The 26,287-nt window shown below is 29.7% G+C and overlaps 8 protein-coding genes across 14 annotated transcripts; 4 read left to right on the plus strand and 4 right to left on the minus strand.

The window, feature by feature from the left end:
- The first annotated feature begins 56 nt into the window (after positions 1-56).
- Positions 57-3,144, plus strand: LOC117205531 (F-box/WD repeat-containing protein 4). Its single transcript, XM_033444021.1, has 7 exons — positions 57-329; positions 811-1,089; positions 1,180-1,330; positions 1,486-1,649; positions 1,728-1,856; positions 1,925-2,072; positions 2,179-3,144. The coding sequence occupies exons 1-7, from the start codon at positions 130-132 to the stop codon at positions 2,359-2,361; spliced, it is 1,254 nt and encodes a 417-aa protein (XP_033299912.1). The 5' UTR covers positions 57-129; the 3' UTR covers positions 2,362-3,144.
- On the minus strand, positions 2,897-13,946 carry LOC117205525 (cytoplasmic aconitate hydratase-like). Its single transcript, XM_033443997.1, is given in 16 exon segments — positions 2,897-3,595; positions 3,705-3,871; positions 3,942-4,089; positions 4,179-4,315; positions 5,380-5,615; positions 5,683-5,839; positions 5,922-6,142; positions 6,601-6,760; positions 11,363-11,580; positions 11,660-11,806; positions 11,809-11,830; positions 11,930-12,323; positions 12,582-12,727; positions 12,801-12,967; positions 13,044-13,136; positions 13,815-13,946. Coding segments are annotated over 16 exon segments (2,673 nt in total). The 5' UTR covers positions 13,822-13,946; the 3' UTR covers positions 2,897-3,342.
- A 371-nt stretch (positions 13,947-14,317) lies between these two features.
- LOC117205538 lies at positions 14,318-15,561 on the plus strand. Its single transcript, XM_033444038.1, has 4 exons — positions 14,318-14,540; positions 14,887-14,948; positions 15,025-15,139; positions 15,304-15,561. Exons 1-4 carry the CDS (start codon positions 14,506-14,508, stop codon positions 15,365-15,367), a joined length of 276 nt encoding a protein of 91 aa, XP_033299929.1. The 5' UTR covers positions 14,318-14,505; the 3' UTR covers positions 15,368-15,561.
- LOC117205529 (protein RFT1 homolog) lies at positions 15,197-18,395 on the minus strand. 4 transcript variants are annotated; one of them, XM_033444014.1, is made up of 9 exons: positions 18,305-18,395; positions 17,918-18,074; positions 17,467-17,669; positions 17,205-17,391; positions 16,855-17,139; positions 16,669-16,800; positions 16,451-16,582; positions 15,879-16,379; positions 15,197-15,800 (listed from the first exon to the last, which is right to left on the minus strand). In XM_033444014.1, the coding sequence occupies exons 2-9, from the start codon at positions 17,975-17,977 to the stop codon at positions 15,642-15,644; spliced, it is 1,659 nt and encodes a 552-aa protein (XP_033299905.1). In that variant the 5' UTR covers positions 17,978-18,074; positions 18,305-18,395; the 3' UTR covers positions 15,197-15,641. The 4 variants fall into 4 exon arrangements, with proteins under 4 accessions (XP_033299905.1, XP_033299904.1, XP_033299903.1 ...); XM_033444013.1 differs by having other exon boundaries at positions 18,169-18,305; XM_033444012.1 differs by lacking the exon at positions 18,305-18,395 and having other exon boundaries at positions 17,918-18,265.
- Positions 18,365-20,522, plus strand: LOC117205534 (S-adenosylmethionine mitochondrial carrier protein-like). The gene is made up of 6 exons (XM_033444027.1): positions 18,365-18,764; positions 19,232-19,388; positions 19,465-19,574; positions 19,806-20,046; positions 20,131-20,269; positions 20,348-20,522. Exons 1-6 carry the CDS (start codon positions 18,699-18,701, stop codon positions 20,457-20,459), a joined length of 825 nt encoding a protein of 274 aa, XP_033299918.1. The 5' UTR covers positions 18,365-18,698; the 3' UTR covers positions 20,460-20,522.
- A 462-nt stretch (positions 20,523-20,984) lies between these two features.
- LOC117205537 (ras-related protein Rab-24-like) lies at positions 20,985-22,611 on the minus strand. Of its 2 annotated transcripts, none has more exons than XM_033444037.1 (4): positions 22,167-22,611; positions 21,700-21,788; positions 21,366-21,636; positions 20,985-21,293 (listed from the first exon to the last, which is right to left on the minus strand). In XM_033444037.1, the coding sequence occupies exons 1-4, from the start codon at positions 22,278-22,280 to the stop codon at positions 21,222-21,224; spliced, it is 546 nt and encodes a 181-aa protein (XP_033299928.1). In that variant the 5' UTR covers positions 22,281-22,611; the 3' UTR covers positions 20,985-21,221. The 2 variants fall into 2 exon arrangements, with proteins under 2 accessions (XP_033299928.1, XP_033299927.1); XM_033444036.1 differs by having other exon boundaries at positions 21,362-21,636; positions 22,167-22,578.
- Positions 22,612-22,701: 90 nt separating this feature from the next.
- Positions 22,702-24,515, minus strand: LOC117205532 (phosphoglycerate mutase 2). The gene is made up of 3 exons (XM_033444022.1): positions 24,227-24,515; positions 23,195-23,692; positions 22,702-23,118 (listed from the first exon to the last, which is right to left on the minus strand). The coding sequence occupies exons 1-3, from the start codon at positions 24,492-24,494 to the stop codon at positions 22,952-22,954; spliced, it is 933 nt and encodes a 310-aa protein (XP_033299913.1). The 5' UTR covers positions 24,495-24,515; the 3' UTR covers positions 22,702-22,951.
- Positions 24,516-24,617: 102 nt separating this feature from the next.
- Positions 24,618-26,211, plus strand: LOC117205533. 3 transcript variants are annotated; one of them, XM_033444024.1, is made up of 4 exons: positions 24,618-24,721; positions 24,984-25,140; positions 25,400-25,676; positions 25,745-26,211. In XM_033444024.1, the coding sequence occupies exons 2-4, from the start codon at positions 24,995-24,997 to the stop codon at positions 26,174-26,176; spliced, it is 855 nt and encodes a 284-aa protein (XP_033299915.1). In that variant the 5' UTR covers positions 24,618-24,721; positions 24,984-24,994; the 3' UTR covers positions 26,177-26,211. The 3 variants fall into 3 exon arrangements, with proteins under 3 accessions (XP_033299915.1, XP_033299914.1, XP_033299917.1); XM_033444023.1 differs by having other exon boundaries at positions 24,624-24,742; XM_033444026.1 differs by having other exon boundaries at positions 24,627-24,673.
- Positions 26,212-26,287: the final 76 nt, after the last annotated feature.

The raw sequence follows: 26,287 nt of genomic DNA on the forward strand, positions 1-26,287 counted from the left end.
TCTAATTCTTATCACGTGTATTTCCGTTTAAGAATTTGAAAAGAAAAAAAAAATGTTTATATAGTTCAGGTGACGGTAAAGTTTAACAGCTGTTGTACCCGCGGTTGCCACGTGATTGGTTTGATAAAGATGACAGATGCGTGGCGTTTAGATACTTTACCATCTGACGTTTTGATTTTAATTTTCGATTATTGTCATGCATTTGATTTGGTACGACTTAGCGAAGTTTGTACACGGTTCCATGATATTATACAGGAAGACACACTTTGGATCAAGAAGAGTAAGCTGCCGATTGTGACGAATCAAACTTCAAATAAGTTTCGCGAAAGGTATGATAGGTTACGGTTAAATATTTTTTTCTGTATATAACATATTATTTTTGTCGCTGTTTTTAGTTATCGTCCGTGAGGTGATTTTATTTGCACAATTCTGTGTGTTGCAAAGTTCATAATATGTGTTGATTCAAAAGACAAGAAGCTTTTACCTTAACATACATATGTACGAAATCTAAAAAGCTTCAGGTGGTTCCCAATTGTTCCATAGTACTAACAGTTAACTGTATATTTTATATTTATGTCATATATATTATACATTATATTATGTATTACATATTGATAATTAACATAACAAATAAATTGAAGGATCACTTACATTTTTTAGAAATAAATTACACTGTTATTAATCATATTACTACTAATTATATTACTATTAATTATAAATTTAAGTTATAATTGTAGTATAATATAACATATTAGTAAAGTTATGTATTAAACAGAATTTTATTAAAGTTCCAATATCTCAATTTAACAGGTGCATTTCATTACTAAATTTACGTGCAAAATGGCATGTTTCAAACAATTGGCAATGTGGCAAATACGAGAAGAAAGCTTTCTTCTCTCAAAATGCAAAAGTTATACCGCATATTCAATTAACCAAAGATATTTTATGGTGGAGTGGTGGAAATCAATTGTATGGTTTTAGACGTACTGAACCATATCCACATAATAACCGATTTTTTATTCATGATAATATTACGAGTACTATTTCCAAATTTATTGTCAGGAATGATTATATTATTACAGGCCATAGGTATTTAGCCATAGGCTTCGTATTAATCAAGATAATAGCAAAGCTGACATCTTATAAAATATTATTTTATATACGTGCCATTTTTTACAGAGATGGAAGTATGCGATTTTGGACAAAGCCACAAATTAACCGAAACATAGATTTTTACTTTAGTATAGAACAAGCACATTCTAGAAGTCTAAATGCATTGGATGAAACATTTTCAGCTATTATATCAGGTGCCGGTGATGGTACCGTGAAGGTATAATCTTAAATATTACTTCAAAAAGTATATAATTAATCCTTTCTGGTCGTAATTTCTGAGGGCATTGATCTCGCCAATACTTCAATGCCTGGCAATACCCAGACTTCGACTGGAAAGAGTTAACATTCGAATAATATTATAATAATATCTAGATTTGGACACCTCTTGGACAAGGGATCTCAAATGTACCTTTAGCAACGATAAATATTGCACAGTGGGTATGCTCTCTTTCAATTGATCCAATGAATGAAAAGGTTGCCGTAGGTACTGCTGGTAGTTGTGATATACCTCATCTTCATGTATTTAATCTTGGACAGTAAGCTATTATTTAAATAAACGCAAATTGAAGCTCCGAGAACGCCTATATAAAATTTATGTTTCATAATAATTTCAGTTATACCAAATTTGATACGTTAAAGACAAATAGAAAAGTACATGCAGGGACATTAGATATGGTTTGGGATAGCCCACAAACTTTACTTACCTGTGGATATGAGACTTATATTCGGAAATGGGACTTGAGGTAAATATAAATATTTCTTATCCTAAAATAATAGCATCATTATTTTTACTGAAAAATAATTATTCTAGGACTGGAACATGTGTATATTCGTGGCGAGAACCAACAGATGCAACTTTATACTGTATATCATCAGACTATCAGTACACTATGATTACTGGAACTAAATTTAACTGTAAGGCTGTTCTCTGGGATCAAAGACAAAGAAATTATATACAGGTCAGTACTGTCGTTATTCTTATACGATATTCGATATAATATGCAGTTTATATATCGTATACAATAACATTAAATTATATTTATAACATGTTTTTGCTTTTTACAGATCTACTTCATGAATCTTCGTAGAATGTCCAGTCCTACTTATTCTGTCAGCTTTGATAGTACACATTTATATGGGGCAACAGATCAACATTTAGTCGAACTAAACTTCTCAGGATATTCGTACAAAAAATCCAATTACAAAGAAATTCTGAAATATGAATACACAGAACCAGTTACTAGCTGAAACTGTATCGTGTAAAATGAACGTGTAATATTAAGTACACTAACATGCAGGAATATTTGGACCCTTTCAGATTGTTGCAAATATATACTCATATTATTTGCAAAAATGTTATTGCAAAAAAAATACTCTTCAAAGAAAGCTTTTTAATTTAATTTTGGCCTCTGATTTTATCTCAAACAATCATATATAGTTAAAAACAATAAATAAATTATTAAAATAATAGTTAATATTAATTACTATAAATAAAGGAGCAAAAATTTTAAGTGGGTTAAAATTGTATTTGTTTAATATTAAAACAAACATCAGTTATGGCAAGAAACAAAAAATTAACAGTAGAGAAATATTATTCTATCATAATGTCAAAAATATAATAGAAATATCAATATTTTGATTGGCTTGTACCAGAGGTCCAAATAATTATGCACGGCAGTGTATATAAAATAAGAAACACTATACGACTGATATAGATTAAGATATTTTACTATTTAAATTATTGACAAATTTAATTGTAAATTAAAAAGCACATCACATTTGCAATAATTATTAACACTTTATTATATCAACAGGTATTAATTTCTGCAAAACTCTTTTTCTTTTAAATAATCGTTATAAAATGTAAAGAATTTGATTTAATGCACGCATAATTATACAATTCATTAGTAAATTCGTCAGGAACATTTTTTGGTTTTCAACCTGAAGTATATAAGAAACTATCCGCAATTTAATAACACTAGGAAAAAAGAAATTGTAATACGTAAAACTAAATATATTTATTCAAACTGATTTAATGCGTTTGTTCCTTCGCCCTTTTATATTTCATAATACAGAAACTATTTTTGTTACAATTAACTTCTCTTGTTATAAATAAGGATATGGATACATTCAGACATTAGATGTTGCAAATCCAAACCCAAAATTAAGTATTGCGTTAAGTAACTTCTTATGATAATCTATACCTCACCTGTCCTTGAAATAATCCTATCAAAGCATTTTTCTAATCATATAGTTTAGAATACCACCGTGTTTATAATACGTTAAATCTACTTCGGTATCGAATCGTAGGATTACTTCGAACCTTTTACCATCATCCGTAGTAATGGTAATTAGTTGACCAGGTTGAGAATTCTCAGGGACTACTATATCATACATTTCATAACCTGTCAATCCTAGGGTCTCTGCGTTTTGCCCAGGTAGGTACTGTAGTGGAATAATACCCATACCTACCAAGTTTGACCTGGAAAATAGCAATGACAGTAAAATGTATATAAGGTACTCTCCTTTACATTTTGAAGGTTCTCTACAATGTAAAATTTTCTCTGATTTATTTTGTAATAAACAGTTACCTATGTATTCTTTCATATGACTCAGCTATAACCGCTCGAATTCCAAGAAGATATGGTCCTTTCGCAGCCCAATCTCGTGATGATCCAGATCCGTATTCTTTGCCGACAAGAAGTATTAAGGGTGTTTGATCTTTTGCATATTTTTCAGCTGCGTCGAAAATATCCATCTAGAAACATACAGTTATGTTCAAAGATATTATAGAGACTAGTTTATTTGATTTTAATATGTCTACAAACCTCTTCCTTAGTAGGAATGTAAATTGTACGTGGTCCAGTTTTTGTTAGAAATTTGTTTACCAAACGAATGTTAGCGAACGTACCTCGTGCCATTACTTCATCGTTACCTCTACGTGAACCGTAAGAATTGAATTCTTTTGGTGTCAATCTAAAAACGGAAACGTAACAAATGGATCAAATAAAAGATTTATTTATCTTCTTTACTCTTATCCTTCTTTACTTGTACTTTAAACGTACCCACGACCTGCGAGATATCGTGCTGCCGGGGAATTGCGTGCAATACTGCCAGCTGGACTAATATGATCTGTTGTAACAGAGTCGCCAAGATTCAGAAGAACGCGTGCTTTGGTAATTGGTTTGATTTTTGTTAATTCCTAATTACAATAAAAATAATCTCAATTAATTCTAACTTACTTATCAAATATAAAATAACGTGTCTCTAAAAATTAATAGATCTATGAAGTTTTATATAGGTACGTAATTTAGTGAACAAACTTTGCCAATGTGTTCTATAGATAAAATAAGACTAAAATGTGACAAAAATATGAAATGCAATAAACATTGATCCTCTTTCTTTTAATTTAATACAGGATAAGGCAGGATATATACATAATATTTGTAGTACTTTTGTGTTGATACAAGATACATATTCGTTCCAGTTTCGTTCTTGCGAAGTCGGAAGTCACGATTTTCAGAATGTAACAAATATTTATACGAATCATGAGTATAAAGATGTGCATTTCGTTTACGAATTGCGTGCCGAAAGTTCTAGAAGTGTCGTTAGAAAACATCAAGAAATGTTCTTTAATAAAAGAGTAACACGTCACATAGTGTTCGTCTACAATAAATTTATACTGATAAAATAGCTTTATACTGATAAAAGCGGACGATACTTCGAAATATACACATTTATAAGTATTGGGAATACCAACGGTCAAGGAGGAGATTAACAGAAGTGCAAGAAGGTACAGAGAAAGAATAGCAACGCACCCGAACCGGCTGACAGCGGAAACGGTCAGCGCATCAAACATAAAAAGAAGATTAAAAAGGAAACACCCAACAAATCTCATAAAGGACGTAATCTAACATACAAATACTTACCACACTAAACAAATAAATCAATCAAATTCGAAGATGGTATCCCACTGGGGATAGCCATCCACATGCTATATTGCTATTTCACTAAGCTATAATATTTTACCAAATGTCCTACTGGACAAATTGTAAAATGTAAATAAATAATAAAAAAAAATTTATAAGTATGTATAGGTTTACGTTTCATATTTTTGTTATAATCTTCCAATGTAGCTATGGGCTGAAGGATGAATTTATGAACTTTTTGCTACATAACTTGTTGTAGGCTTGTTTTTATTTATAAAACATACTGGCAAAGTTTGTACACTAAACTACGGGATGATGTTTATAATATAATATTCACCTTTTGCAAATTTTCGAAGTATGGTGGACTCTTTATGTAGGTGGAACTTGCATCCCATGGATATAATGTAGAATCTGGAGCTAGCAAGTTTGCCCAGCTAGAGCTACCCTGTTTAATTTTACTATAAACTTCTGTAAACATTGCCGGAATTACGAATTTTTGCTCGACAATTTGAATTTCTGATCTAGTAGGCCAAATATCTTGTAGGTATATGGGAGTGCCATCCGCTCGACGACCTGAATATTATGAGCATTATTATGAAATTTTTTAAAGACCATAAAATTAATTAAATCATTCATTTACCAAGTGGTTCTTTTTCAAAGTCTATATCTACCGTTCCAGCAATGGCATAAGCAATTACCAAGAGCGGTGATGCTAGGTAATTTGCTCGTGTGTGCGGATGAATTCTGCCCTCGAAATTTCGATTACCGGACAATATACCACAACATACAAGTGCGTTCTATTTAAGTAAAACAAATAATTAGAAGAGATAGAAATTATTTACGTGGTACAGGAGTTGAAGACATTTAATATATTATTACCTTTTCAATACTTTCAACAATAACATCTGGAAGAGGACCGCTATTGCCGATACAAGTCATGCATCCGTAACCGACAACATCAAATCCTAATTTTGTTAAATATGGAATCACTCCACTTTCCTCCAAATAATAAGTAACAACTCCAGATCCCGGAGACAATGATGTTTTAATATAAGGCGCAACGCATAAACCAGCTTCAACAGCATTTTTTGCAAGGAGACCTAAGGTTATAAGATTCTATTCTACTAAAAATATTCAATTTTTAAATATGAAATTTTAATTATTTTGATAATATATCTTAGAACAGCAGTTCCCAACTTTTATGCTACTACGCCTTTCCGATAAAACCTTTTTCCGTGCTCGCCTATCTTTTATTTTTTTAATAGATATGATAATAGAGGCAATCATAATATAGACATTAAATAATAAAAACTGTATTACAAAAAAAAAAAAAAACTGAAAACTACAATTAACAGAATAATAACAAGGTTGTGCTATAACATATACGTGATATTATAATATGAAAAATAATATTTTATTAGAAAATTTTGGGGCCTCCCCTGGCAATAGTCCGCGCTTCCCAAGTTAGAAAGCGCTGACTAAGAACGTGAATTGTTCTTTATGTTTCAATAGGTAATAAATAAACGTCAAGGTGAACATATTTTGTAAAAGAAATTACCTGCTCCAAGCATGACACTGGGGTTGCTAGTATTAGTACAACTAGTAATGGCAGCAATGACCACCGAACCATGCCTTAATTTGTAGTCTTTCCCTCCATACTCAAACATACTTACGGTATCTACTTTCTCAGGGCTTAAACCATACCCTTTGAATCCTACCTGAAAATAAAAATAATTTATTAATAATATGCTTTCCTACTATTCAATAAAACAAGATTGAGGTATAAAATAAAAAAATATATAGAAGTATAGCATACATAAACAATTAGTTTTTGTAGATAGGTTTAAAGAAGTTTATATGAAAATATAAAAATGAAAAATCATTTTTTCGCATCATAGATTGTTTCAAGGAATGACAATCTAAATCCTTTCGTACATCAATACACGAAAGTTTGATGACCTACGAGCATGATTGCACGTAGAATTCATTGTCCGATGATTTGCTGAAGGCGCAGTCTTATATCGCAAAACGGCAGGTCCCTAACTGTTTCGACATTCAATGTCCAATATATAAAGCTTTATTTTTATTTCATTCGTATGTAATTATTTATCTTACACGTTTAGAAATAAATAGGATGTTTCATGAATAGTGAGCTAGAATTTTAGTATAAATTCAAGAGATTGGGCATCGAAGCAAGTAAATAAATTTATATAATCACATGTTCATGAACAGATTTCTCAACGCGAGAATTGATTGTAATTTTAATAAATAAAAAAAAAATGTGGACAGATATATAATATATAATAATATATAAAGATAAAAATTAAATAATCTACTTATATAAAGTATCATTATAAAATGTTCATACATTTGGCACGAACATCACTCTAATAACGATTATAATATGAATCCTAAATTAAATTATAATTAATAAAACTTTAGACAATATCTATATATGTATACATATATATACATTTTTGTTCAATTTTTTTAAATTACTGAAAATTCTCAACGCGAGAATTGATTGTAATTTTAATAAATAAATAAAAAAAAAAAATTTTTTTTAAGACACCCTATATATTGTTATAGTAGTTTCACCAATATAATAAAATTCCATAAATTCACAGAACAATAATCCGAAGACAATTAGTGACATTTTCCTTCGGAAACACAGCTGTTCGAATATTCTTAATGACGTCTCCGTTTACCGAGGCTCTTAAGGTCACTGTAATTACTTTTGGAACTTTGGAATCGTAAACACATTGTCGATGCCTAAATTCTTGAAGACCCTTTAGCATGGAATACGCATTATTTCAGACAATTACCGGCAACGTTATCGTCCGAACTTTCCCTTGCATTTAGGGATTACTTCCAGAAATTCTATACGGACGAAACAGTTATTTACAATTACCTATAGGTTCACGAAACCTAGGACCCAAAACCTAAAATCTAATCTCTACTAGAAAATATTTTCTATAATATGAGTTTCAAAATAATGTATTACTGAAAATTCTCAACGCGAGAATTGATCGTAATTTTAATAAATAAAATAAAAAAAAAATAATATGAATTTTTTATAATATGATATATGTTATTGTAGAAAAAAAATGTAAGCAAAGTTTGTACAAAATTCATCAGATATTAGAAATTTTATTTTTTATCTGAAGGGACTGCAGTAAAGAAACAGCTTCAGTACTAAGTAACTTGATCACACCAATAAAAAATTAATCAAAATCAAATCACTCTTTCAAACATGCTAACATTAACTCAAAATAGTTTTACTCTTTCAAACATGCTATACATTCATAACAACGAACTTTCGCATTTTTGAAAATACAGGATTTTTAAATATAAAATGCTCCTATACCTATACCTGTACTTCTTCTTCTCTTCCAATAAATACAATTTAAATACTAAAACTGTCTTCTTATTGCTACAAACTCTTTAATTGCTATGCATATGATAGAAAGGGATTTTACAGAAATAATTTCAGTAGAGAGAACAAGACCAATCGTTTGCAATATAAGGCACGGCGAATATCTGTACATAAGACGGTGGTATGCAACAAAATGCGTGAGCTTTGCAAAATGAATGGATGTTGTATCAGCAATTTCAGCGAGGTTGCACGTCGTTCGTAGCCTCATCGAAAACAGTCGCCCGTGCTCTCCGCGAAATTCAAGATCGATCGATCATCGGTACGTATAAAATATTTTTTATATACGGAGATCGGTTGCGGTTGCAATTGTTATAACATTATCATCAGCCGTACATATGTAAATTCTTTACAGCCTCTCAATGACAAAGATATTCTAATTTGATATCTGACTTCTTTGTTTTTAAGAATAATGTATATAAAATTAAATTTTTAAAAAATTATATTATGTTACCCAATCAAGGTTCTATAAAAGACATAATATTTTCAAATATAAATCAACTTTTGCTTTTAAATAAATTTATCAATTTCATTTGTAACTTGAAAATCTCTAAGTACGTATTTTGAGAAATTCTAATTATCCTATTCTCTTCTCAATTTTAGTTCTTTAATTTTCCCTTTTCTTTTTATTTGAAAATCGTTTGATACCGATACTCGTGGATTAAGTCTTCGATTGATATTGATACTCGTAATTTCTTACGATTCTTTCAGAAAGAAACGGTATAGTTCTTGGGCCGCATCCATCATGGCCGAGTCAAAAATCCGACGACAAAAGGGCGTTGAATTTCATGACACGGATGAACAGTCAGCTCTCTATGATTCACGTGGATGAGTTTTCAGCAAATGTCCTTACTGTGATAGCATAGTAATGCGATTCCGATGTTGAACATCTTTCAATAGAAATCGATCGGTCCCTTGTTTTTAAAATCATGCGAGCTTGTTGTTGCTTCATCACGTTCGCACGATTATCGTTACTGCTTTTGACCAATATTTATGTCGTTAACCATTAACCATTAACATATAATAATCTAAAGTATACAATGACTGGATCATGTACATAAACGCAACTCATTTTCAAACTAGCAATAAATGAAGGTTGTTCATGTAAATATTGCGCGATTTGAAAAAGGATAACACTGCTTTATAACTGTCATTTTTAAAATCATCCGCTGAAAACATTTATTAAGAACTATTTATCTTGTGAATCGACTGCGGGTTCTTGTGCAAATTCATATTTCTAAAAATATAATTAAAAAAATAAAATCTCAGTAGAAAATTATTTTACCTACCAAGTATCATAGCAAGCTCAATACTTTGGATTTTTATATTGCCTACATTGCGTGTACGTTTTTCACTTTCAACTTTCATATAAATGCATAAAAATCCACGATCTACTTATAAATAATTTACTAAATATTTTTTTCTTATTGTTCAACAAACGATTAAGTTAATCAACTCAGTAATTATAATTATATTTATTTTATACTAAATAATAACCATAGAACTATAAGATTTGTTTTTGCCAATATTTCTATGTTATTCCTGAAAACAATACGTGATTTCATTTTAGTTGTTTGCAGGGAAACATTGTATGCACAATGACCTCATCGAAAAATCTTTGTCTACCTGAGGAAGGTATAGGAAGTTCATGGAATGTTCACCAGGTTGGTCGGCATTGCTTAAGGAAAGAGGGTGGGGGTACCTCTAGGGAACATATAAATGAGACAGACGAGCGTAAAGGGTCATTAGTGTGCAGTTAACAAGTGCGGATGACTAGTTTAGTGGCTTCAACTTCAACTTCGAGCAAAAATTAATTTTCGTAAAACATACTACATATCGTGGGAGTTAAAATCATTACTGCTTCGTCTTTGTGATAAACTGTTCTTGAACTATTAGTGATCTGTTATTAATCTTAAGATTTATTGACGATCGGTATAGTCATTTTGCTCGTATTCATCCCCCAGTATAACATTCGTACCAGTTAAAGAATGTTCGGCAGAAGAAACATCCTACATGCTTGAAGAACAATATGGAGGCTGCTATCGGATGAAATCTCGTCCGGTGTGGTTGAGAAAGAAGCCTCACCGGGTAGGATTCATCCAGTGTCCGCCTCCGTTCTCCAATTGTTATTAAGAGATATTTACGAAACGTATACTCTCGTTATTAGGGACGAAGTATTCATCTAGTACTACGTTGCAAAGAAATCGTGACTAGATCGAAATACTCGTCTTCAATAGCGAGATTCATCATCCACAAGTGTGTTCGTCCAACTTCAACATTTCTACCAAATCGTCTCGTTTATTTTTCCTTGGTGATCTATTTATATGGTGAATCGAAAGGCCATAAAGCTAGACCAGCAAGGTGGGATATACGAGACATATCTTCATGTAACATAGTGAAGCATAATGATTATATACCAAGGTACGAGGTAACAGGATCTCTCTCCAAATATTTCAAAATCGCGCTTTGTGAACTCATATACACGCCACAGATAGTCGTCTTTTAGATGAAAGGATCCCAAGGAACTCTGCTGTGATGTGTCGCCCTAAGAGATTCATATCACAGCAGTAGTTACCTAGGATTCTTTCGCCTTTCTCCACTGGGAAACTTTAGTAAGCACATATCACGCTTCGAAATAGCACGCAGAACGACGCGCTTGGGAAGACGCAGAAAAATGCACATACTTTCAAGTACAGCATGGGATAAACATAATCCTGTTTGACGTTAATAATTAATCGTCACTGGGTTTTGTTTGTCCCATACAAGTACTGACCAATCATCGCTATTGCATGTTACTACACAATCAAATGCCCTGCACAGCGGATGTTAATAAATTGGCACAATAGCATTCTATGGTAAGAATATTATGATAACTTAAAAATCCTACCTTATTAGTAAGGCACTTCCTGAAGTCTGCCTTCATATCTACGACAGACACTCGATCGTGAGGTCTCTTAGGACCACTAACGCTAGATACAACACTTGCTAAATCCAAAGTGACTGTCTCTGAGAAGACCGGATCTTGGTTTGGGTCGTCATAGTTCCTTAACATGCGTACACTAGTAAGATATTTCTCTATCATATTAATATGTTCGTCAGTTCGTCCTATACAAGAATTTTATACGTGAATTGGATTGTAGAGGTGTTATTGCCAAGTTTAATATTCTTCTTATAGTTTGTATACCTGTTTGCTTTAAGTATGCTAAACTCTGCTGGTCAATAGGGAAGAATCCAACCGTTGCACCATATTCTGGGCACATGTTCGAGATTGTTGCGCGATCTGCAATACTCAATTGAGAAACGCCTGGACCAAAGAATTCTACAAATTTTCAACAACTCCAATCTGACGAAGGTGCTGCAATTATATGAATAAATTATTATATAAATAAATTATAAATCTTTTGTATTATTAGATTCACAAATATTTTTTTAAAACTAGGAAATTTTCTGCTACCTTAGTAATTGTAAGAACAAGATCTGTTGAAGTCGCATATTGATTCAAGACTCCTTCTAATCTATATCCCACTACTTTTGGTACTACCATTGATATCGCCTGGCCTAACATAACAGCCTCAGCCTCAATTCCTCCAACACCCCATCCAAGTACACCAAGACCATTGATCATAGTTGTATGGGAATCTGTCCCAACTACACTATCAGGGTACAACATATTGTTCGTATCAAATACAACTCTGGCTAGGTATTCCAAATTTACTTGATGTACTATTCCACTTCCCGGAGGTACGATTAACATATTTTGAAACGCTTTGGCACCCCATTTTAAGAACATAAATCGTTCCTTGTTTCTTTCAAATTCGAGATCTTCATTTTTTTTCAAGGCATCTTTGCTGGAAAAAATCACTGTTATCAGAGCTATGTTATCTTTATTACCCAATATAAAGCTATTATCGCTATTTTAAATATTCGTGTAATATCGTTCATATTGATTCTAAAAGAAAAAAAGAAACAAAAATAGATTTAGAGTTGGCATTATTATGTAATCATATTACACAAAAATACAAAATTATCTTTTTGATTCGATAAGTACACACTTTATACTTTACTTTTTTTGTCAAATTAAATATGTAGGAAAATTATTCATTTACCTTCTAATAAAGTCAACTTGTATTGAATGATCAATAACAAGATCAGATGGACAAATAGGATTTATTTTCTTTGGATCAGATCTTAGTCTTTTCACAGCATCTCTCATAGCTGCAAAATCCACAACTGCTGGCACTCCAGTAAAGTCCTATTTAAAATGGAACTTAAGTCACTAACAAAATCATAAACACATAAAAGTTGTCTTTTATAAAACTATTTACCTGTAATATTACCCTAGCTGGTTTAAAAGCCACTTCTGTTCCTTCTTCAAGAGCCTGATTATGTTCCCAATCTGAAATCTTTTCAACATCAGATTTCTTTACCTGGAAATTATCACAATTTCTAATTGCACTTTCCAAGAGTACTCTAATCGAGAAAGGTAATCTGTCTGTAAAAATATCCATCTTAAAAAATTGTAATTCTTTTATATGAAATGATATGTTTAACAATTCATTGATACATACCATATTTTTTTCCAATATTAGTAATATCAAAATACTTATATTCCTTAAGTCCAATTTTAATGGACTTCATTAAATGATTGTATGGATTTTCGTCTGAAAATAATTTGCCATATTAAAATTGCATTAAATAAAGATATTATTTATTTCCTGAAATAGAAAATATTGATTTTGAAATTAGAATATATACAAAATTATAAAACAATCATATACTCTCTATAAAATAAATATTTAGTATGTAGCATATAATATCAAATTTCTTTTCAAATCTTCAATTCTTCATTCATAAAACATAAATCGAATGATAGCTGTCCAGAAATTTTCATTTAATTTTCTTTCTTCAACTATTGAGGCATTTTAAACAAGAGAATGTGTAAAAAATATTCATGCAATGCAGTTGTCAAATATAACAGGTGTCATAAAATTATAATCAATGTCACATTGTATTTTCTACTTAAAATAAATTTACTTGACTTTATATATCGAAATGACTAATTTAAGATTCTCATGTATTGTCATGAAAAAATAACATAGCAAAATGAAATTTGAAAAGATTGTTTTTCCCGGTGATTTCTTAAATTAGGGCAATACATACATAATATTATGCAAATTTCATATTGTAATAAATTACGAAACATTTTCTTTCAACAGAATATAAAAAGGTGAAATTAAAACAATAAATTATAGTGTAAATGCGTTTTTCATTTTTTTTTAATTATTGTAAATCTATTTTAAAAATAAATGAAAATAGACAAAGCAGATCTTGACACTTACCAGCCATGATTGTCACTGTACCAGTCACGTCGTCCAATTCGCTTACGATGTGATATTATTTATACAGGGTGACGAACACATACGTTACAAAAACATTCTTTTTTTAGAGAAATTTGTTTGCCTACATTTTAATATTCTATAATAAAGATAATAATTATATTAAATTATAATAGATTACAGTATATTATTCAATATAATTCATATATTATTTTCCTTTATAGAAATTAAAAATCATATAAAAATATTATTTTATAATAATATGAGAAATTATCTACTTGCTTATGAAACATGTGATTTACATTTGATGAATAACAATTTTTATGCAGTTGTAACGAAACAACTTATTATAATAATAAAATTCTTACACGTTGTTGTTTACTTGTAAAAGTATATTTTGTAAATTTTTATGTAGTACAATTTTTTTTCAAAATGAATGTAATAAATGTATTTTACAAGAATACTGTTTTTTGTAACACCATCTAGAAATGGTAATCGATACAGAATATGTGACGATTGCGATATATCGAATCGTTCGATTAAACTTGTTGCAGTAACTGAGTACTCCGACTTGCGAATGTATACAAAACTGTGCAATTATGATAAACGTCAAAACGACGAATTCTTTTTAACGAACACCTAATTAATGCAAATTATTTTTTAACGAGCGTGTTTTGTAATTTAATTCCTTGAAATGGAAAAGAATTTAGAAAAAACATTAGATGACGTGTAAGTTTTATACAAGAATTTTCTCATATATCTTCATCATATATCTCATATATGACAAAGCGATTATCTAAATTGATGTTTGTTTTAGTGCTACTGATACAAATATTTTGCAAAATGTAATATTCTCATTAACATTTAATATTCATATACCATTATTTTATATTCTTATTACTGTGCAACTAAATATAACCCTTACACTTAATAACTTAAATTGTGATACAATATGAAGAATTCTATTAATTTTGATGTCTATTGATATAACAATACATTTAAAAAATTTATTATAAAATACATTTAAAATGTAAAAATTAGCAAATTATTGATTAAATTTAATATTTTTTGATAGTAATAATACTGAAGGTATTATTGGCTGCATCTTGGCTGATCATGCCGGATTATGTTTAGGAGGTATTTCTAGCTAATTTTATTTACATTATACACTAAACATTATCTGGAAGAATAAGAATGAAACAACTATTTTCAGCCAAAGGAAATGCATCTACTGATAGTGCAGGAATAATTGCAGCTATTGCAGATCAAGTTGCAAAGCTAGAACCTAAATCACCAGCTCCAGTTATTTCTCTTCAAAATGATAGCAAGTAATGTCTTTTTATTGATTTTGTTTCGTTTTGTACTGTTAAAATTAAGATACAAAATTATTAATCAACAAATTTATTAAACAACTTTGAAACTCAACATGTCTTTAACTAATCTTTGAACTTGCACTAAATTAATATTAAAAACATTATAAATTATTTTGTAGGAAATGCCTTATACAACGCCAAGGTGCAGTAGTAGGTGCCATTTATAAGGATATTTCTATGTAAAATAGTTTTGTTATATAAATGAATAATATTGTTTGTATGTAAACTAAGCTCTATTATGTTTGTTATTTTGTTAATTATATATAAACTTTAAATATATAGGTGGCTTTTTAACACATCCTCATGAGATAGTAGAACTTGTACTTGATTCTGATTGTAACAGTATAGAAAATACATGATTATTAAATTTTACAAGACTTATAAGAGTTCGTTATAGCACCTTTGTAGATAGTTTGTAGGTAAATATCAATAAATCACCATTAAAACATATCTAAGGTCAGTCACTTTTCTTATGTCTGTTACTTCTTTCATACCATTTGTTTGTACCAAGTCTAATTAAATCATGGTGTTCATATATCCAAGAGACAAGTACTATCATAAACATTATCACTCCAATAATTAAGTGCAATAATTTTTCATCTGGAAAAAAGTAAGCCTGAAACATAAAAATTTCGAGTTGTAATACTACATTTTCTATTAATATATGGAATAATGAAAAGTATTACTCCATTACATGAGAGACATTAGTGATCAATGCTGCTATTAGAAGAGAAGCAGAAAACATAGGCTTTGGCACTAATCCACGTAATGGACGGTACATTGTATCTTTGTATCTTTTATTGATAAACATAGTAGAATGCACAATTCTTAAACTCATGTTTACACAGTTTCCAAAAATGAAACCAACTGGTCCAAACCAAATAGCAAATAAATAGGATGCACACAGAAATGCGATCGATTCGTAAATCATAATCAAATTGCTCTTATTTATAGTCGCACTATCGGCCGTTGCATTGCTGTAACATTCTGTTACTCCATTTATTCCCAAAAGGAGGATAGCTAGACAATGTGCTCGCATTAAGAGTACTGGCAGATGTGAAATTAATTTAGTACCACCATATAACCATAAAAGTGTGCTTGAATATGACTGTCCAAACACTAAAACAACTAACCCAATCGACATAACAGCTGAACATAAATGTGTTAGCACATTTACGCTTTCTTGTATTTTTACCTTTAAAGGAAACTTATTTTTAATAATTTGTAGTATATGAATACATGAAAAATGTTTCATATAATACTTACAGGATTTTGGTCATTAACTGGTTTGTCTCGTTTTACCATTTGAGTAAAATAGAAATATCCACTTTCTTCTATTGGACGGAAAATAAACCTTGCTGCTAAAGAACCTAAATTATTTATAATTTCGTATGTTCCCTTTAAACATATGAAAATAAAATGAAATAGAAAAGAATTAATTTAATGAACTTATATATAAATACTTATTATAATTGATTAAATACCTGTTCAGTAAATGTTAATACTGGCATTACTGTCATAATTAGCCTTTCTCCTTCTGTTAAAATTTGCTTTAGAATTCCTTGTCTAAAGAAACTCCATGTAAGAATAGTCAACTTTTTATCTAGATATGATTCCTAAAAATGACAGTCTGTATACATAATACACAAAAGATCCATCTTAATACATACTTTGTTTGTCAATTGCCCAGGCAAAAAGTCCTTCACTGTTTTGAAAGGAAATTCTCTCACAACATACTCGTCAGTACTGTCTTTTAATGACATACGCCTCTTTAACTTATACTTGTTAAGCTTTTTAATATAATAATGAAAGTATAAATAGTGACTAGCAGTATAAAATATTGCTGCAACTAGTTGAGCTACACCAAATGCTAACAATGCATTCTCTGGATTTTGGAGTATCAATGGAACAAATGTTATAGTACGAATAGCAATCATGATAGAATCAAGTATAATCTAAAAAAATTCAATAACTAATTATAAGTACAATTTCCCATACTATCTTTAATTCAAAATCTTACTTTCAACCTAACAAATAAAAATGCACTAGCGACCAGTTGAACGATTAAAGATGATAATTCAATAATACAAGACAAAGCAACTGCCCAAACTGCAAATGTATAATATGATGGTAATGCCTCAGATGTTGTTAAAACAGAAAGCCAAATATATCCAAACAGTAAGGACATTAAGAAACATATAGGAACCCTGAAAAAATATTTACCATCTAAGTATTTATGTAGGTTTCATTTATATTATAATTAATCACTTTTAGAAACGAACGTCATCCATAATAAATTTACAACTTGAGCCCAATTATGTTCTGCTGTGTTGGTTAAACATGCTTTCATAAATGGTTCTCGAGACAGAAACAAAATCATTGATTCCAATAATAGTAGTCTCACATTTATGACTCCTAGAACAGCTTGACCCACATACCGAACAACGAAGGCATTTAAAATAAAAGTGACTCCTCTGCATAATATCTAAAAAGAAATTGATTATAATTATTTTTCTCATATATATCTTAGTTTATTGACATGTTAGAAGCTATCAGATATTAATAAAAACAATATAACTTTTTTAAATATAAGCAAATAAAGGTATTGTAATCGCGAATAATAGCAGCAGAATTTGTATTTATATAAATGATATAATTTTTCTCATAGATAGAGAATGATGTTTTTTGCCATGAAATACTTAAATTTTAAAAGTGTTGTGTTATTGTATATACCTGAAATACAATATTGAACGAAGCTGTTTCCACGCTGCTTTTCAAAATATTTTGTGACATTTTTATGGACGATCAAATGAAAATATAAATGTTTCGAGATTCCCGCCCAAAGGGGTGATCAATGAAATTCAAGGTTATGTAAACACTTTAACGGTATCTAAAACATCAAGTCGATCATTTTTCAGTAATTTCATTCGCGCTCCTAACTAATCGGAACATAGCAAATACAAAAGCCAAGAATTTCTTCATACTGCATGAAACGGTTTTCATGACGTAATTGCGTTAATTTTCTATATATATGCATTGGGTCTAGTAATTTTGTGTCATGCATCTTCATCTATTCTTCCTAGTGGAAAACTGTTTTCAAAACAAAAGCTTTTTCCTAACCTTGGTGACACAGAATTTTGACATACATGAGATAAGGTTAGGTTTCACCTAGCAGACTATCACAGTAGAATCAGAGATTGTAGCGTAAGTAGACAATGATTAACTTGTGAAGTGATGTCATTACGCAATAATGTCCATGTGGTCTTTTCATTTCATACCTATACTTCACGGATACAAAATGTTAAATTTCTAAAATAGGTATCTCTGATCGCTTTCGTTCATTTAACAAATATTCTACGATGATTAAACTATCACATACACGATGACTCTTTAGTTATTAATTAAACGAAACGAAACATAATAATATTAAATATTTAATTATTTTTTAAATTTTTCTATCAATGTTCGATAATGTTAATACAGTAAAGAAAATCAAAAATTGTACTAATCGAAAATGTTACAAGAAAGTAATCCAACAGCCACCACAGGTGCGAAAAACGTTTTCGTTACTTCGTTAATCGTAAGTAAATTATTGTGTAATGAGTATATGATGAAATAACATGCATGCCTCTATTATCATTAATACACATGGCAATTCTTTACATTATTATAAAAAATTATAAAACTTACTTGATAATCATTTTATATAAATTTGTATTAATGTTAATATCCTTCCAATCTTTTTAAAAAAGTTTTTATAGTTTATTTACTTAAAAATAACAAATATATTAAATAGCGCCAATTTTTTAAAACAGAAATTATTTTTTTCTTGAAAATTAGCGTATATAATATTATTTTATAACATTTATTTATGAATTTACGGTTAACAATTCATGGATATTTTTGCAACTTAAAGTTATATTTTTATGATATACGTATTTTTAATATATATTGTATATCTACTATATATAATCTAAGAGCAGTTAGATTTTTAAGTCAACATCTACACATGCAATTGTAAGAAAAATAATATTTAATCGACGATAGTCAGGTGCTCTCGCAGGAACTATGTGCGATTTTATATCATTTCCTTTGGATACGCTTAAAACGCGATTACAAAGTCAACATGGTTTCTTAAAATCTGGTGGTTTTAGACAATTGTATAAGGGTTTAGGCCCCGTAATGATAGGATCCGCACCATCAGGTAAACTTAAGATAACAATTTATCCTTTAATACATTTTAAAAATAAAAATAATATTGATAAAAATATTCTTTGCAGCTTCGTTATTTTTTATAACTTATGAAACTTTAAAAATAATGTTTCAACCTCAAATACCTGAACAATATCACGTGTTTATACATATGACTGCCGCGTCAGTCGGAGAAATGGTAATTTATATCTTATTAATGTTATATGTAAATAATAACAGTAATAATAATCAATATATACAATTTAAGGGTGTGTGGGTACTCGGTATCTCAGGTTCGGATCAGGTCAGGCTCACGATTTCGAATACCTGCACACCCCTAATATAATCAATATACAAAGCATAAACGATCCTTTTTACCTCTAAACATACAATTACAAGCAGTTTAGTAATGCTGAGATGTTACTAATAGGTTGCATGTCTTATTCGAGTCCCAGTAGAAGTAGTGAAACAAAGGAGACAAGCATTTTTAAGCGATGCCCACAAATTACCTTTGAGAGCTTTATATCGTGGTTACGGAAGTACTGTGATTAGAGATTTACCGTTCGGTTTAATTCAGATGCCACTCTGGGAATATTTTAAACTTTATTGGAAAAAGCACGTGAAACGTGAGTGTACGCCTATGGAGGGTGCTATCTGCGGATCGACGTCAGGTAGAAAAATAAAAAAAAGTTAATTAAATCACGGGTATGCATTAACATTGTATATTTTATTATTACGAACATTGATTTTTATAGTTGCCATATCTGCGGCCCTAACGACACCTTTAGACGTTGCAAAAACTAGAATAATGTTGTCGAATGTGACGGTAGGGAAAGATGAAATAAAAATATCCGCGATGTTAAGCAAAATTTACCACGATCATGGTTTTAAAGGGTACAGAACAAGCTTGTCTCTTAAATATTCGATTCTACTTGTTATCCTACAAACACAATAATCGATAAATATTTTCAGACTTTTTGCAGGCTTTGTACCAAGAGTGTGTGGTTTTACTATTAGCGGATTCGTATTTTTCGGTGTTTACGAAAAAGTTAAAGAAATATGTACTGCGGTTTTGCCACCATAATGTTGTGAAAGATACATTTATAAATATAAATCATGGTTAATATTTTGTCAAATGATACTACCATAGAGTCAAAATAGAAAGAAAATTGAGATAGAAGTTAATTTCGTATGTATTTGGTAGTAATTTTATCATAAATATTGCATGTTAATCTTTCATCAGCAATATAATATATTAATGAATAAGAAAATTTTTTTAAACTTTTTTTATAATCACATTTCATTTGTTATAACATATTTTATTACTTTTTCTATTTCTACTACCTTTACCTACTCTTATTACTTTTCAGATTTCGAAGAGAATGAGTATTTACGTTACATTGAATTTTACTCATGACATAGAAAAGTAGAAAATGAAAATACAATTGCATTTATATTTTAATTATTAATAGAAAGATACTGTAGTCTTTACCGCAAATTTTGCATTTAAATTGTAATAATTAAAAATGAGAAAGCACACTTTTATTCCACAATATATCTAAATGAATGTGAGCATGCACGTATCAGGAAAGAAATAAAGAACACAAAGAAATGTAAAATATAAAGTATATTTAAAAATAATCAACAAACATGAAAATTTTCCTTACATTTACATATAATAATGTGTTGACTTATAATATACTGCACATTAATTTATATTCGTGATATTCACTTGTACAAAATAATATAAAATATGATAAATAAGAAAATTATGGTAATTTTTAATACTGACTTTGTTATATTCATTAACAACAATATGTTACTTTGGGTTCGTTACTTATATCAATTACCTCTTCAATTTTTTGTACATTATTTGGATCAGACATAAAATCTTGTGCAATTTCATTAAACAATTCAGCTACAAAATTAACTTAATAAATATCGCACATTATAACAATAATGAGAGTGTATAATATATATCCTTACCAACATTTTCTCCAGTTTTACTAGATGTTATAAACAATTTAGCTCGAATACCAGCAGTATATGTTTTTACAACATCTATATTAGGAGATGGAACTGCACCATGCGCTAAAATATCATTTTTTGTTGCACAAATGTATATTTTACATCCTTCTTCAACTTCCCTAAGCTCCCTTATCCAGAATTTTGCTCTTTGAAATGTATTTGATTTTGTGATATCATAACAGATAACAGCAGCCTTCGCACCACGGTAATATATCCTACTCATAGCATCATATCTAAAAATATATAATTTATGACAATCAACATTCTTGAATTTTTCATTTTTGAAGATTACTTACTTCTCACTGCCTGCTGTATCCCATATTCCCATGATAAGCCTTTTCCCATTGACTTGCATTTGCTTAGCTGCAAACGCAGCGCCTATAGTCTAAGGAAATTGGAACTGGGTTAATTTGTTTTGTGACGCATCTCTTAGATGATTCTCAGTGCAAATCTTAATAACTTTATTTTACAATATTCCTTCCACTTCGCGGACTAAGAGGAACAAGACAGACTAAATCAGTATAGTCCCTAAGTCATTCCAATATGAATTGTACAATTGACAAACAAGAATCTAGAAACAAGTTCTTTATAATCTGATATCTCTAGAGAAATTGGATATACAGACTAAATTTTCCTTATTTGTTGTACATATTACGTTAAATGATTAAAGAAAAGATAAAGAAAACAATTTCGAACATTTATTTAATTTATTACATTATATAAAGTAATGTATAATATACACGTTGTATGTGATTGTACTTACGTTTTGGTAAGATAGACCTTCATTAAACCTTTCATTTACGAAACGTTCGACGAGACTCGTTTTTCCTACAGCTGAGTTACCCAATAAAACCACTTTCAAATCGACGCGATTCATCCCTAAATAATGAAACTTCCTCAGTGTAATAATGCTACGAAATAAGTACTAGTCCTTTTTGTACCATTTAGGTTAGAGTAATTGTTTATTTTTTATATTAAAGAGTAACTACTGTTTAATATTTGTAGAAGATAAATCTGAAGGTGACTACAATGCCCTTTGATACGAAAGACGTCATCAAGAATTCAGTACAATGTCTATTCCAAGAAAAACTGGTAAACTTGCATATAAATACGTAACTAAATAAATACTCTATCAAGCATTTATTACTTATTACTTGTCACAGATGGCGCTTTTATATTTTTACTATCTCATTGTATATCACATCTGATCATACCTACTTTAAATTCAATTTGTATTTTATATATATTTATGTTAATATTAGGTAAGATCTCAAGGACAAATAATTACATTTAATATCTTTTAATAATTTTATATTTGTAATTTTATAATTATTTTCAATAAATATTTGTTTGAATAAATTACAACACATAGAAACTTGTAATATTAGTGAAAACTTATGTTATTTTTCTATTTTTCTTCTGTTGTAAACATTTTTATTTAAATGTATCTTCCAATAATAAAATAATTCTTCAACAATGCCAAAACTAAAAATTGACATCTTCTGTTTGTATATAATAATATAAATTTTGTAATGAATTTCTTTAATTTTACTTAGCTTTCCCTTGTGCAGCAACTGCAGCCATTGCAGCTTTTACAGTTTCTTCGTCACCTAAGAATTTCATAGATACAACAGGCTTGAAGTTTTCATCTAATTCATAGACAAATGGAATACCAGTTGGTAAATTTAATCCCATGATTTGATCATTGCTCATTTCTAAAAAAAGAAACACATGATTATTAATATAATAAATAAACAGAATTGGTTGTGCTTTGAGAAAATAATAACTGACGATCTAAGTGTTTAACTATGCCACGTAAACTATTTCCATGAGCAGCAATGATAATCCTTTTCCCTTCCTTCAATTGTGGAATAATAGTATCATTCCAATATGGCAATGTCCTCTCAATTGTCAATTTTAAAGATTCAAATTTAGGGAATTCTTCTGGTTTTGGTCCATCTGCATATCTTGGGTCTTTTACTATTGTTTCATAATACTTGTGGTCTGATTCCATTGGTGGAGGAGGTACATCAAAAGATCTTCTCCAAATTTGAACTTGTTCTTCACCATACTTAGCAGCAGTTTCTGCTTTATTCATACCAGTCAGTCCTCCATAATGACGTTCATTTAAACGCCATGTCTTTTGAACAGGAATGTTTTCTTGACCACTTTCTTTAAGAATTGATTTTAAAGTTTCTTGAGCTCTTGTCAACAATGATGTATGAGCGATATCAAACTTAAGGCCTGCCTGTTTGATTGCTTTTCCAGCTGAAAGTGCTTCAGTTTTACCTATAATAAACATATATATATCAAACAATAGCATAATTTTGAAAATAATAAATTTCATATCATTACATAAACTATAGATTATTTTATTTTTTTGACCATGTGACATATTTATAGGATAATTGAAATCATGGATAGCTGTAATTTAGTGATAATGTCACTATCATGACTTAGGTGCAAATTTTTATACAAATTTATATTGTTAAGGACATAATTAAAGCGATAAAAGTTGAATAAAATTGGAGTTTTACTTATTAAAAATTATTAAAAATTATAACGAGTATTCTATTGTAGGTATATCCTATGCTTCTGTATGCGTATTCTATGCATTTTTGCATCTCCAGATTTTGTATAATTGCATAAATATCCGCTACCTAATCATGACACTTATTCATTAATTTATCTTTTTCTCTATAGATATACGTCTTTAAAATAAAGAAACTTAACCAATGAAACATGGTTAACATCACATTCGAAATATTTGACCTTTTGCCCTTGGAGTTTATTCTCAGAATTTCCTTTTAAAAAATGACTTACCCTTGTCGGATAAATCGGCGTCATACCATCCGCAAAATAGATTCAATTTATTCCATTCGCTCTCTCCATGACGTACCATAACAATTGTATATTTCGACATTTTTTTATTGTAGGAGCTAACTGCACGCAAAGACGAAAGACGATTCGTAAACGGCGATTTACTCTGTTCAATATCCTTGCACAACTGCTTTAATCGAAAGCCCCCGTCCCCACCACCTGTCACATCTAATCGTGTAAGCACTTTATTCAAAATTTTACATGGATACATTCTAACATTTATTGTTTATGCTTTCACTTACTTTCGTTATATCGGCTAAAAAATTTTTTCTATTCAAGAATATAACTAAACTAGCGGCATATATTTACAACCGTTGGTATTTTGACTTTGTTCCTCATTCATTTATTCACGTAATAACACATTTCGCGCCATTGCAAGTAGTTCTCATTGTACGTTATATTAGCTGCAACACGTATGAAAACTCGATCAGTTTGAGTGTTAGTTAATAAATATATGAAGTAAATAATTATTTCTGATTGAAAGTTTTTATACGTTAATAATTAATTGCAAGATTTTCTAAAGGAGAGTCTCTGCTCGAATGAAGTGAAACATAAATATAACCTTCATGAAAATGAAGTGTACTAATACGAATTTGAAATCTAATTTAAAATGACATTACGAAAATAACGAACGCAAGTTCTTATCGTTGGGCTGATAATACATGTTAATCTATTTAAAGAATTTTCATTCTGTTTAAAGAATTGCATATAATGGAACTTTCAGATCAGCAAGTTGATGATTCTTCCTTGTCATTAGATACGAATTATTTACAAATCTCGTGCAACTGGAAAATCAGCAATAATAAACAGCTTCGTGATGCTTTCACATTAGAAGCTTCGTCTCTAAAATTTATGAAGTAATCCAAATATTTACATATTAAAATATATTAATTTTTTTCATATAATAATTATATATATATACACTTATTCCTCTATATACACTGTATACTTATGTGTTACTTATAAATACACTAGATTTGTGTATTTAAAGTAATATAAAACCTGGAAAATATAAAGTATTATAAATATCCTAATTTACTATCAGATCTTGCCATATTTCTTTGTTATTTTAATTTATATTCACATTTTTATAAATAAGTATGAATTTTTTTATAGAACTAACTTCGAAGACATAGTTTCTTTAAGTACATGTATATCTTTACAACCAATTGAATCCAACAATGAACCATGTATGCTAGATGTAAGATTAACTAATGGGCAGAGAATTTCCCAGATTGCTGTAGTTTCTGAAGCTTATGTATTAGAATTTTTCAAACAATTTGGGGAATATGAAACAACAAAGTTTGCTGAATTTGTAGATGAATTTGAAGACAATTCAGTCTACTTTGCAGAGACAGCAATTTTTCCACATGCTACAGAAGCTAGCATTAAGGTATAGAGAATACATACAATGGATTTAATTTACAAAAATGTATATTTAATTCAAAATTTCTATTTTAGTTTACAAAAACAAAAAGTAAAAATTCAGTTATGTGGATATATGGTATAAAGCTCTATGTAACAGAATCAATTAATGAACCTAAGAGTTTTTCCACAGAAATATTTAATCCTGAAATAATAAGAAATTTCTTAACTAAACTTAGTTTTAACAATGAAGAGAACAATATCACGAATGACGTTCAGTCATGTTACATGAATATTTTGAATTTATCAAAAAATAAAGGTGTTCAGAAAAACAATGAAGAAGAAGTGGCACAATCTGCGATTGATAGCACTGTGTCAAATAATATAGATATTGTGACATATATTGATAAGAAATTTGAAGATATGGAAGGAAGATTAATGAAAAAAATTGATGAAATGGAACAAAAAACAAATGAAAAACTTGATACTATTTTAAGACAATTAGAAACTCGATGTAGTGTCAAGTGACCTTTCATTTATATAATTTAAAAGCATATTTGTAAATAATGACAATATATATTTAATTCTGTATGGAATATATATATAAAATATACACATATAAAAAATTTTGAAGATAAT

Source organism: Bombus bifarius, unplaced genomic scaffold (genome assembly GCF_011952205.1).
Source record: "Bombus bifarius isolate JDL3187 unplaced genomic scaffold, Bbif_JDL3187 scf7180000007992, whole genome shotgun sequence".
NCBI classification, from domain to species: domain Eukaryota; kingdom Metazoa; phylum Arthropoda; class Insecta; order Hymenoptera; family Apidae; genus Bombus; species Bombus bifarius.

What these genes read in the sequence shown, in the direction of transcription:
- LOC117205534 (XM_033444027.1), top strand. Translation starts at nt 18,699, where the DNA reads ATGTTACAAGAAAGTAATCCAACAGCCACCACAGGTGCGAAAAACGTT. An exon ending in CCGCGTCAGTCGGAGAAATG is followed by an intron (nt 19,575 to 19,805) that starts GTAATTTATATC and finishes TGTTACTAATAG; the next exon opens with GTTGCATGTCTTATTCGAGT. An exon ending in TATCTGCGGATCGACGTCAG is followed by an intron (nt 20,047 to 20,130) that starts GTAGAAAAATAA and finishes TGATTTTTATAG; the next exon opens with TTGCCATATCTGCGGCCCTA.
- LOC117205533 (XM_033444024.1), top strand. Translation starts at nt 24,995, where the DNA reads ATGGAACTTTCAGATCAGCAAGTTGATGATTCTTCCTTGTCATTAGAT. An exon ending in TCGTCTCTAAAATTTATGAA is followed by an intron (nt 25,141 to 25,399) that starts GTAATCCAAATA and finishes ATTTTTTTATAG; the next exon opens with AACTAACTTCGAAGACATAG. An exon ending in CTACAGAAGCTAGCATTAAG is followed by an intron (nt 25,677 to 25,744) that starts GTATAGAGAATA and finishes TTTCTATTTTAG; the next exon opens with TTTACAAAAACAAAAAGTAA.
- LOC117205538 (XM_033444038.1), top strand. Translation starts at nt 14,506, where the DNA reads ATGGAAAAGAATTTAGAAAAAACATTAGATGACGT. An exon ending in GAAAAAACATTAGATGACGT is followed by an intron (nt 14,541 to 14,886) that starts GTAAGTTTTATA and finishes ATTTTTTGATAG; the next exon opens with TAATAATACTGAAGGTATTA. An exon ending in TCTCTTCAAAATGATAGCAA is followed by an intron (nt 15,140 to 15,303) that starts GTAATGTCTTTT and finishes ATTATTTTGTAG; the next exon opens with GAAATGCCTTATACAACGCC.
- LOC117205537 (XM_033444036.1), bottom strand. Translation starts at nt 22,280, where the DNA reads ATGAATCGCGTCGATTTGAAAGTGGTTTTATTGGGTAACTCAGCTGTA. An exon ending in GATACAGCAGGCAGTGAGAA is followed by an intron (nt 21,637 to 21,699) that starts GTAAGTAATCTT and finishes ATATATTTTTAG; the next exon opens with ATATGATGCTATGAGTAGGA. An exon ending in TAAAACTGGAGAAAATGTTG is followed by an intron (nt 21,294 to 21,361) that starts GTAAGGATATAT and finishes TTAATTTTGTAG; the next exon opens with CTGAATTGTTTAATGAAATT.
- LOC117205532 (XM_033444022.1), bottom strand. Translation starts at nt 24,494, where the DNA reads ATGTATCCATGTAAAATTTTGAATAAAGTGCTTACACGATTAGATGTG. An exon ending in CGCCGATTTATCCGACAAGG is followed by an intron (nt 23,693 to 24,226) that starts GTAAGTCATTTT and finishes TGTTTATTATAG; the next exon opens with GTAAAACTGAAGCACTTTCA. An exon ending in CATAGTTAAACACTTAGATC is followed by an intron (nt 23,119 to 23,194) that starts GTCAGTTATTAT and finishes TTCTTTTTTTAG; the next exon opens with AAATGAGCAATGATCAAATC.
- LOC117205529 (XM_033444014.1), bottom strand. Translation starts at nt 17,977, where the DNA reads ATGTCACAAAATATTTTGAAAAGCAGCGTGGAAACAGCTTCGTTCAAT. An exon ending in CGTTCAATATTGTATTTCAG is followed by an intron (nt 17,670 to 17,917) that starts GTATATACAATA and finishes ATTTCTTTTTAG; the next exon opens with ATATTATGCAGAGGAGTCAC. An exon ending in CTGGGCAATTGACAAACAAA is followed by an intron (nt 16,801 to 16,854) that starts GTATGTATTAAG and finishes TGTCATTTTTAG; the next exon opens with GAATCATATCTAGATAAAAA.
- LOC117205531 (XM_033444021.1), top strand. Translation starts at nt 130, where the DNA reads ATGACAGATGCGTGGCGTTTAGATACTTTACCATCTGACGTTTTGATT. An exon ending in ATTCGGAAATGGGACTTGAG is followed by an intron (nt 1,857 to 1,924) that starts GTAAATATAAAT and finishes TAATTATTCTAG; the next exon opens with GACTGGAACATGTGTATATT. An exon ending in GACAAAGAAATTATATACAG is followed by an intron (nt 2,073 to 2,178) that starts GTCAGTACTGTC and finishes TGCTTTTTACAG; the next exon opens with ATCTACTTCATGAATCTTCG.